Below are 11,647 nucleotides of genomic sequence, written 5' to 3'. Positions count from 1 at the left end.
ACGTGTGAGGACTAGGATGCAGCACATCTTGCAAAGGATGCTAACCATTGAAACTCCTACGATTACAATTATTGGTTTTCATACCTTCAAACTTCAATGGGACTCAAGCTCTCAGCTTGTAGTATTTAAGTGTGGAGGGAATTGTTTTATATTTCGGTGGTCCTCAAGCAAGAAGCTTGCCGAAAGCAAACATTCTAGGGAAAATGTTTTTCAAATTCTGTTTGCTTAGAGCGTGTTTGGAATTAGCTTTGAGTTTTAAGTTTTAGCTTTTATGTATAGCTTTTTAAAACCTCAATTTTTCCCACTTTTTCTCACTTTTAAAAAAATTTTCAAGATACAAGTATATTTTAGCATACTTTCAACAAAAATCTAGATAAGCTGTTCTCAAACAAGTACTTAATCATTTGAGAATTAAGCAATAGCTAAAGGGTAGTTTAGAGCCTGTTTGATAGCTGTTTTCAAGTATTATTGTTCAAAATGATGTGAAAACTGTTGTTTAAAAAGTGTTGTGAAAACACTCATATGCAAAAAATGTGTTTGGTACTATGTTTAAAATAACTTATTTAAAAATAAAACATAATTATATATTTAGTACGTGAATATATATTTTTTAAATTGATGAAAAGAATATTATTTTTTCTAAGGAGAGAGAAAAGGAAAGAAAAAAGAAAAAAAGAAGAGAGAAGGAGAAAGTGGTGGCCCGTGGAAGAAAAAGAAAGAAAAGCAAGCCCTTGAACATGGTTTTTGGTTAGTGTTGGGCGGTAACATGGTTTTTGTTGTTAAAATTGTGAAAATTGAGAAAAGCTCATGGTAGTTGCTTTTTTAAAGTTTCGGACTGTATGTGTTTAGAGCATCTCTAAAAGCAATAGCATCCGGTCTCTACTCTAGTCTCTATTTTTCCACTTCATAACCTACCTTATCTATTTCACCATCTCAATTTAGAACTCACCCAGCATCTCAGTTTTTATTTTTACCTTCAACGTATTAAAATAATATAAATTAAAAAAACAAATAGAGTCCAGTTAGTGTGTGCCCTAACAAATGGAAGAAAAAAATCCTAACAAATAATATTAAAAAAAAATTCAGTTCCTCTCTCTTCTCTCCCATCTTTCTTTTCTCTTTGCCTTTTTCTTTGTCTGCAAACCCACACAACACCTTCCACCAAAACCCAGCCACAAACACCAAATCCACCACTACTAAAATTACTCCAAAAACAAACTACTGCCACCAACCACTCATAGACCCACTACAACACCCACAAGCCCACAGACCTACTGCAACATAACACAAATCTGACCCAAATCCATAGCCACCTCCGTAAACCCATAGTGAACCCATCCCCATCACCACCACAGCAACCCTCCACTGCCACCACCATGAACCTGCAGATGCACTGATACCCATAACAAAAATTCAAAGCAGAACCAAAACTTACACCCAATTTGAGAGAGAGAATCAGAACACCCACAGACCCATTGCCACCAAATTGCCACCCACATTTGTAGCAACCTCCCTAAACCCACAGTGAACCCATCCTCACCAACAACACAGCAATCCCCCCACTGCCACCACCATGAATCATGCATCAATATGGAGAGGATCGGAATGAGAGAGAATCCACCATTGCCGCCGCTCCAAACCACCACGCTGTCATCGCCAATCTTCAAACCACTACACTGTTGCTGCCGATCTTCAGTCCATGCTACCGATTTCGATCTCCAGTCCGCGTCGATTTGAGAGAGACACCGAATCAGAGAGAGGGGAGAGAGAATTGAAGATGAGAAATGAGAGAGAGAGGAGTGACCGTGTGATTGAAAGAAGAGAAAGAAAGAAGTGATATTTTAATAAAATAGTTTCTTTTTTTTGGTGGGCAAAATAGCAATTGGGGGGGTTTTTACACCCAATGCTAATGCTCTAAGAGCATTCTCATCAAATGTTTCAAAAAAATTGTTATTTTAACACATCAAACACCTACTTTATTATTTTACCACATTATTTTACAACATCTCATTTATCAAATGTTTTATCCTTCAATTTTATACATTAAAATAATATTTACTACACATTAAACTAATATATATTAACTCCTCCTGCTCATCAAAAAAAAAAATCCTCCTGTTATCACCACCATCATCATCATCAACAACAACAACAACCACCACCACTGCCGCAACAACGACCACAATCACCATCGGCACAAACCCACATCCACCAACACTACCTCAAAAAAAAAAAACACACACACACAACCAGAGAGATCGGCACACATCCACCAAACCAAACAAACCCACATCCACCACTGGCACAAACCCACGCCTCTGTCGCTGTCGCTGAGGGAAGTTTTCACTTCTGGTCACTGTGTCCTTCACACTGGAGTTCCTCTTCGTTGCAAAGTGGGTCAGTGATCAGTGGCGAGATCGGCGTGGCAAAATCGACGATGGCGAGATCGGTGTGGCGAGACAGCGAGGCGAGATGGTGATGAGAAAAAAGAGATCATCGGCGTGGCCAGACACAGAGAGAGAGAGAGAGAGAGAGAGAGAGAGAGAGAGAGAGAGAGAGAGAGAAAGCTGTGTTGCAGACGAGAGAGAGAGAGAAAAAAAACGAATTTAATAAGCCAAACAGTGTTTGGCATATATCTCCATACCGTCTCAAAGATGAGATGGTACTGTGCATGTGTTAAAATTTTTGGCATTTGGAACATCTCATGAAGCTCATATTTTGGAGTTTGGTGTGCCAAATGTGCCATATTTTGACATTTGACACATTTGGCATGCCTGATGAGAGTGCTCTAATAGTTTAGCCAAAGTCATTTTTTGGAGAGTACACCCAACAAATCGGCTCCAACAGATTCTCTAAAAGCAAAATTTTCCAAAATTTTTTTTTAAAGTTGCTATGATAGTTCTCTTGATCTAGAGAGCACTGCAGCAACTCCAAATGAATTTTTCTACTTAAAAAAAAAAATCAAACAACTCAATAAAAAAACAATTCTTTCTCTCTCCTCTCATCTCTTTGTTTTAGTTTCTTTGCTTCTCTCTCAGAGACTCAAATGTCTCACATAATCAAAGCACAAAACACAAAACACAAAACAAAATCTATTTTTCATTATAACAACAAAGTTGAATCAGAACAAGAAAATAAAGGAAAAAAGAAAAAGAAAGAAAAGACAAGCCGATTTGTCTGGTGGTGGGGACGAGGACGAGCTGGTGCTGCATGGTGACTCTGATAGCTTTGTCCTTCCGGTTACTCTCGATCTCCACCGGCCTTCTCTCAAAGATGTGCAGCAGTCTGCTGATCTGTAGAAAAATAAAACAAAGAGGATAGAGATAGTGTGGAGGTCCTGGAGGAGGTTGAAAAATAAAAAGAAACAAGAGATGAAGAGGAGTGGGGAATGGGGATACGTGTGTGGAGGAGAAAAAAATAGTGATGAAAAAAAGAAAGAAAAGAAGAAATCATAGAGTTGAAATATAATAATTAAAGAAATGGAAAAATAAAATAAAGAATAAGAAATTGAAATTGAGAAATCTATATTATTGATAACAGAATTTTTGGTTTGGTTTTCAACTTTTTGCGTACTAAAATACTCTCACACAAATTCTTAAACTCTATAAAATTCCCCTATCATTTAGTTAAATAATTATAAATTAAAAAACACAAATCGGTTAAAAAAGTAATTTACTTTTCCTAAGTTTGATGAATTTTCTTTTATCTTCTCCATTCAGTTTAAAACTTAAAACATTATTTCTATCTCATTTTTAAATATTATTCCACGTTACTTTATCTCTTTTTTTTTAAAAAAAATTACACGCAATTATTTATATATCACTTTTATCTCATATTTAAACATTATTTCACATTACTTTATCTCTTTCTTTAAAAAACAAAATACTCATGGTTATTTATATATCACTTTTAAGTAGTATAACACTAAATCAAAAAAATAAATAAATAAAAAATAAAATTATCACAAGTGCAAAGCGCATATAATGAGTCTAATATTACTATAATATTTTCATAATAATTTTCTAATAAAACAAACAACGAAAAATTAATAAAATAATACATTTCAAAAAAATAAAATAAAATATTTAAATAAGATAAATAAAAAGATAAAGAATCTATTAAAAAGTATATTAAAAAAAAGAAAAAGTAACGGTTCACTTTGAAAATTCGGAGATGCTGCGGAAGATGCTCTTACGCGCTTTTGCTAAGTAATAGATGATAGAAGTCTTCCACTGAAGTCTTTGCTTTAAGGACAGAAACAAAAAAATACAGTTGGTTGGCGTTCTCTGAAGAAGACGGAGAGGGAGAAAAAGAAGGAGACTTTGGGTACCAGCAGGTTTATCTCTTGTTCCTCTTCTTTTTCGCTGCTTTTGCATTGTTACCGTTGAGATTGATGGGTGTATTTTTGATAAATCACATTACAAGCGTTTATGAGCTGCGGAATTCTAAACAAAACAAAGCTCTTTTGCGTTTTAAAATCTCAATTTCTTACAAAATGCAAAGCTAAAAACGATCTGTTTGTGGCGTGTTCATTACAAAACGCAACTTTGTTCAGTTGAAATTACGGGGCCAAACGGACCTTTTCTTCTTTTTTTTTCTTTTTTTTGGTGTGAATTTCGGGAGGGAAATTATTTTATTTTATTTTCCGTTAAATTGGCTGATTTGTGCTGTTGTTTGGGCTGATTTGTATTTATATGGGCCAATTTTTAGCTCAACATCTAAGATAGGGGTTAAATTTTATTTTCAATGGACTTAAATATATGTGTGTGTGTATATATATATTCAAAACTCAAAACCCATGTGAATTTAACACTAATAGGAATTGAATCCGGCGTTGCTTCAAGAAAGCTTCGAGCATTACAATTAATACTGTTGTATTTTCAATTTCCAAATCTGTAAGTTGTCATTTTTCACACATATTGATCACTTCTATTTCTTCCATTTCGCTTCGTCCTTGAAGTGGAAAATCCACATCAAATTGCTTTCTTCTTCCTTAATTTACTTTCCTTTTAATTTCTTACTCTTCAGGTTTTTTTTTTTTTTTTTATATTATTATTATCGTTATTTTCTAATGTACTTAATTTGTATCTATATTGTAGTTTAAGATTTAAAAGGATATTTCCATCAGTTTCCATGAGGACTGGAGGAGCTTCAACTTCATCACTGGATTCTTCTTCAACAACTCAGTGGAAATATGATGTGTTTCTCAGTTTTAGAGGCATCGACACTCGTAGAAGTTTTACAGACCATTTATATGCTGCTTTGAAACGGAATGGCATTTTCGCCTTTAGGGAAAATGAAGAACTTGAGAGAGGAAAATATATATCAACGGAGCTCTTAAAAGCAATTGAAGAATCAAGGTTTGCTATTGTCATTTTCTCAATAAACTATGCATTTTCAACATGGTGCTTGGATGAACTTGCAAAAATTGTTAAATGCATGAAAGAGACAGGATTGACAGTTTTGCCGATTTTTTATGATGTGGATCCATGTGATGTACGGAAACAAATGGGAACTTTTGGACAAGCTTTTAATGAACATGCAGAACGTTTTAAAGAGAACGTGGAAAAAATAGAAACGTGGAGATTTGCTTTAAGAGAAGTAACCAGTCTATCCGGTTGGCATTTACAAGATAGGTAATTTCTATGACAAATTTATTTTTATTGATATATACTTGAAAATGATTCTTTCATACCACGAAATACAAGAATAGCTTTTTAGGGTGTATCATAATGTGCACAGATTAAAATATTACATATACTAGTTAAAATTGGTTGTATTTTTGGGACTGTGTGCAAGTGGGGCTTATACTATTGCAAGTAGTTTGAGACCCCTTGCCTTTAGGACTGAAGAAAAGCTCCTTTAAAATGATTAAAACAGAACTACTTGATTCAAGAGCATAACTTTCTATGAATTATAAATTTATTAACTTCATCTTTATAGCATAAATCTATTAACTTTGTTTATTTTTTTCGTTATATTTCAAGATTATACCAAAAACCAATTGGTACCATAGGTTGAAACTCTCTAAAAAAAACTCAAAAAATTTTATTTATTACTATTTTTCTATCATAGAAAGTCATACTATTTTTTCGGTTTATAATTTGATGGATGCTTGTAATTTATGTATTTGATTGTTTTGTATATTTTCTTTACTTATCAAAACACACACACACACACACACACACACACACACACACACACACACACACACACACACACATATATATATATATATATATATATATATATATATATATATATATATATCTTCAGTATATTTTTTGGGGCTGAATTACAATATATCTTTGTGGTTTAATCATTTCACAATTTAATATGTGAATTTTCAGTTATTATATTCAAGCCCTTAAAGTTTGGACAAAAATGAATCTATCATGGTTTTCTCCAAATAAATAGAATTTGCAACATACAGACAAATTTTTCCCTTGATTTTTTTTTTTTTTCACTTCTTCCCCACAATATCTAATTCCCAAAAAAAGGGGGGGGGGGGGGGAGAAGAAGATAGAATCAAAATTCAATCACCAACAAAATTTTAATGAGTATGCTGTAAAATTAACTGTAGGAGTTTCTAAAGACTTTGAATTGTTCAGATTCTCCATGTTGAATTGGACATTAAAAGGTAGAAGCACAGTCCTAAGAAAAACAAATACGAAGTATAAAATTAAATTTCAAATGTGCCACCCAATCAAAATCCTTAAGAATTAAGAGCAACATGAACATTGATAAGAATCAGTCTGACGCTAAAAATCTATCTTCAGAAACGGACTCTATAAGTTAAAACTCTCTAAAAAAAATTAAAGCAAATTAACATAAAAAACTCTATCACACCCAATTGATCAAGCCAGTTTCACACAATTAATTGGTGATAGTTCCCCACCGCCCAAAAAAAAAAAAATCCAAAATCACAACAAATAATCAAAAACTCGGAACCCATAGCCATTAACAAATAATCCAAAATCACAACTAATCTCTCTCTCTCTCTCTCTCTGTGAAAAAAAAAAAAAAACTGAACTCATAGCTGTGACAACAAACCCAACCCAAACTGGGAGTCGTACTCCAAGGCTAGCTCAAACAAGGCATTGGTCTACCTCAAGAACATGGATGAGGTGGATAAGGTATTGAACGGCTGAACCACTTCAACACCAACGAGGATAATATGATCTTTGTGTCAGAGGTGCACGCTGTCCTCTATTCCCTTGGCTCCTTCTCACCAGCTCCATTGCATCATGACCAAGCAATTAGGTGCTGCGAAAATGCCTAGTTCATCTTCTCTCTCTCTGGTCAAAATCTACCTCTAAAAATGGGTGATAGACCATAATTTGTAATGACGAAGAAAATTAATTAATCATATGAAGAAGACACAATCAATTATTAAGTAACGTGATTCTACAATCTTTGACAACCATTCAACAATTCTTCAATCTGCCCCCCAATAATTTAAGTCAATCAAAGACCAATTTTGGAGACATTTATAACACTTCTTACAACTCAATGTGATGCTTTCCCGATCCAAAGTTACCTTATGCCAAGTTAAAAATTGGATTAAATTCATGGTGGCTATGTCAAATGTTTTTAGAAAAGATTTAGCTTTGGCTCACTTATTGTTATGAGTCAAAGTTTGAACATTTTAACCATTTTATTCACAAACCAATTGTTTATTTAATACTATTCTATACAGAAGATGTTTAAATATAATTTTGAAGAAGTAGAGTTTCAAGGAGTGTACAATATAAAAGGGTTCACTGAAATAGAAATTCAAAGAACATGTTCTCTTAACGCCCTGTTTGTTTTAATCAAAAACATTATGTAAAGATATTTTTCCGTAATTTTTAGTATTTGGTAGCATAAAAAAAAATGAGTCAAATGGAAACTATTTATAGTCAACATAAAAAGTATAGCTTATTTTTAGAAATTGTTTTTCTACTAATTGTTTTTAGAAAACAACTTTATCTCACACCGAATTAATTAAGAGAAGTTAGGAGATTGTTTTCTAACTCATTTAAGGTTCCTACTAAACATAGGAAAATGAGATAGATTTTTAGAACATAATTTTTTGAAAATGAGTAATTTTCTAGAAAACATCGTCGCTGAAACAAACAGGAAGGAAAAAAAAAAAAAGCATATCAAGCATTTTTTTTTTTTTTTAACTCTTCAACAATGAAAATCACATACCTTAATTTGGGCCTTGATTCAAGAGGGAAGAAATTGGGTTTGTGTTGGCACTAAGGCTTCAATCTTGTTTTTTTCCCCCCTGCAGAAACCATTACCATCTCTTCACTCATTTTACAAGTATTAGTGCTTTTCTCCCCCTAAAGAAAACATTACCATCTTTTCATTCTTTTTACAAGTATTAGAAAGCATTTCAGTTTTCTGGCTCCTACTTTGGTAAATTTGTCTGAGGTCAATGTTATTAATATTTTGGAAGTACTTCAACTTTATCTTCCACCAATTTTGCTGTCACGTCTCTATTTTGTTTCCCTTTAAACTTTGGATACTTTAGACGATAAAAATAAAAGGTTTGTGTGCTCGTCTATGTGCAATGGCCCATGCATTAAATGCTCTTTTACGGCACTTTGGTCGTCCAATGGTTTCATTGGACGACGGGAATTTCTTGGTTCATCAATTTGGATTCTGAATTAAATTTTCACTTAACTTCCACCATAATATAATATATATGATTCATCTTCAACCAAATATAACAAAATCTGTAGTGTCCCAACCCGTCCATTTGCCATGTATATCTGATATATAATCATATAATTCTTATATGGGTAGTTTTGTTACTTGAGCTAATGATTTCGTATTTGTTTACCAAAGTGTCATTGCCTAATATTTTTCTTCTTCCCGGGGGTTTATGGTTGGCTTGGATCATCACCTAATTATTGTTCTTTCTTCTTCACAGGCTTGAGTCAGAATTTATTCAAGACATTGTGGAGCAAATATTGCATAAATTGCACTTGAAATTCTCAGTCAATACAAATAGCTTTACTTATAAACAAAAAAAAGAAAGCATTACCAAAAACTTGGTAGGAATAAATTTTTTAGTCGATGAATTAATCACTTCATATTTACGTCTCCAAGGGAACAATGTTTACATGATTGGGATTTGTGGTATGGGCGGACTTGGAAAGACAACTCTTGCTAGAGTTGTTTATGAGATGTGCTCTAATCATTTTGAAGGTTTTAGCTTCATTGCTAATGTTAGGGAAGCTTATGAAAAAAATGGTTTGCTTCCATTACAAAAGCAACTACTTGGACAAATTTTCATGGGAAGAAATATAGTTATATGGGATGTTTACGAGGGAGTTAAGATGATCAAGAATATGCTACGTCAGAAAAAAGTTTTACTTGTCCTAGATGATGTTAATCAATTGGACCAATTAGAAAACTTGGTTGGAAAGCATGACTGGTTTGGATCGGGGAGTTGGATTATCATAACGACTAGAAACAAACATTTGTTGGTCGAACACGGAGTGGATCAAGATAAAATATATAGCCCTAATACATTAAAAGATCAAGATGCTCTACAACTTTTTTGTTCAAAAGCCTTCAAAAAAGAGCAACCCAAAGAAGGTTTTTTAAAGATCTCCTATAGTGTTGTAAAAAACTATGCCAAAGGCCTTCCATTAGCTCTTATAGTTTTGGGTTCCTTTTTGGCTGGAAGAACAATTGATGTGTGGAAAAGTGCATTGGAGAGTTTAAAAAAAATCCCGAAAAAAGAAATATTTGATATACTCAAAGTAAGTTATGATGGACTAGAGGAAATGGTAAAGGAGATATTCTTGGATATTGCGTGTTTCTTTAGAGGGGAGAGGAAACATAAGGTAGTGGAGATATTAGAGAATTGTGGATTTGATGCAAGAATCGGTATAAGTGTTCTTATGGATAAATCTCTCCTAACCATAGAATTCGGGGAATTGCGGATGCATGATCTATTACAAGATATGGGTAGAGAAATTATCCGTCGAGAATCAGCAGAGCCCGGAAAGCGTAGTAGGTTATGGCTTCGTGAGGATTTGCTTCATGTATTGACAAATAATATGGTAAGAATGTTAAAACTAAAAAAAAAAAAAATCAGCAAACAAGAATGATTAGGTATAAGAACATTATTTCATTCAATATACTAGTTCTTTGAAAAAAAAATGATCCGATAGATTAGTAGCTACCCAAGTACTTAATCAACTGTGGAAATATAAAATTCAAAATTTCATTTAACATGCTAGTATATCTTTGACAATTTCTAATATTTTGAAAATATAATGTGATTGTATCATTCCTTGTAAATTTGAATTCATTTTTCTTGATGCAATCAATCTATCATTCATGTCTTGATTACTAATTAAGTCAAAAGAATATTTGATTTTTTTAATAACAAAAAAAAATCTGTCATGTCCTTTATTTTCTTTTTTCACCACTTTAAATAATGTTGTAATTTCTTATTTTTACTTTTCAGTTAAATTTGTTTTTCCACTGGTTCTTGAATTTCTAAAAGGTAGAATTGCACCTTTCTAGTTTTAATGTATGGTTATGAAAAAAAAAAACTAAAAAGATAAAAATTTTAATATATGATTCTTAAACAGGGTATCAAGAAGAAAACCTTTACATAAGATGTTGTAAGAGGGCTCAATGGGACAATTCCTCCCGGCCACCCCCCAAGCTTTCCTAAATCCATCAATGGTTACCACAATATAAAACTGGAGTAATTCTAGAATTCTATCTTTTGTTGCGCAAGTAATTCATTGATCCTTTGCTTTTGATTCTTAGGCAACAGAAGCAATTCAAGCCATAATTCTAGAAGGGGAAACAATCCAGAACTATGAAGCCTTTCCTAAAGCTTTGTCAAAGATGTATAATCTTAGATTGCTTACGATTGATGGTGTGCACATCCCAAATGGACTCGATTATCTTTCTAATAATCTAAGATATCTTGATTGGGATGGCTATTCTTCAAAATGTTTACCATCCAGTTTCCAACCAGTAAAACTTGTTAAACTTACTTTATGGGAGAGCGAAATTGAATATCTTTGGGAAGGAATAAAGGTAATTACTTCTTTTAATTGCTTTTCTATTATTTATTATTTATCTCTCTAGGCGGTGCTTCAATGCACTCTCATTGTATTTACACTAAGTATCCCATGGGGTCCACGGAGCAGGCACACACACAATATACTACCCCATATATTTGAGCTTCATCCTTTCATTAATAATCTTTAATTTGAAAAATATTTACCTATTAAACTAAATTCTACATTTATTGGAAACTAATTGTTAATTCCTTTTTTCTCCCTTCTATTGTAACAGTATTTGGACAAGTTGAAGTGCATTGATCTTAGAGGTTCTAGGAAACTTATTTGGACACCTGAATTCAGCGGGAGCCTTGAGAGACTCTATCTTAGGGGTTGCATTAATCTGGTTAAGATTCACCCATCCATTGGGAAACTCAGTAGGCTTATTGTTTTAGATTTGGGAGCATGTCGCTCTCTTATCAATCTTCCTAGCATGAGTTCTAAAATGGAGTCCCTTGAAGTTCTTAATCTTTATGGCTGCTCAAAATTAAGGGAGATTGAATTTGAGGGAATTTTAAAAAGTCTATCAAAACTTTATTTGGGTTGGTATTCATGTTATT

General features: G+C 33.2%; 1 protein-coding gene across 1 annotated transcript; it reads left to right on the top strand.

The window, feature by feature from the left end:
* Positions 1-4,256: 4,256 nt before the first annotated feature.
* Positions 4,257-11,634, top strand: LOC142642553 (disease resistance protein RPV1-like; the record flags this gene model as incomplete). Its single annotated transcript, XM_075816931.1, has 5 exons — positions 4,257-4,336; positions 5,100-5,636; positions 8,924-10,064; positions 10,786-11,061; positions 11,323-11,634. Coding segments are annotated over exons 2-5 (2,232 nt in total), but the record flags the coding sequence as incomplete, so codon positions are not given.
* Between the last annotated feature and the right edge of the window lie 13 nt (positions 11,635-11,647).

This window comes from Castanea sativa, chromosome 7, assembly GCF_040712315.1.
Source record: "Castanea sativa cultivar Marrone di Chiusa Pesio chromosome 7, ASM4071231v1".
NCBI lineage: Eukaryota > Viridiplantae > Streptophyta > Magnoliopsida > Fagales > Fagaceae > Castanea > Castanea sativa.
The sequence above is the reverse complement of the archived record's forward strand: the minus strand, read 5'-3'. Positions and strand labels throughout refer to the sequence as shown.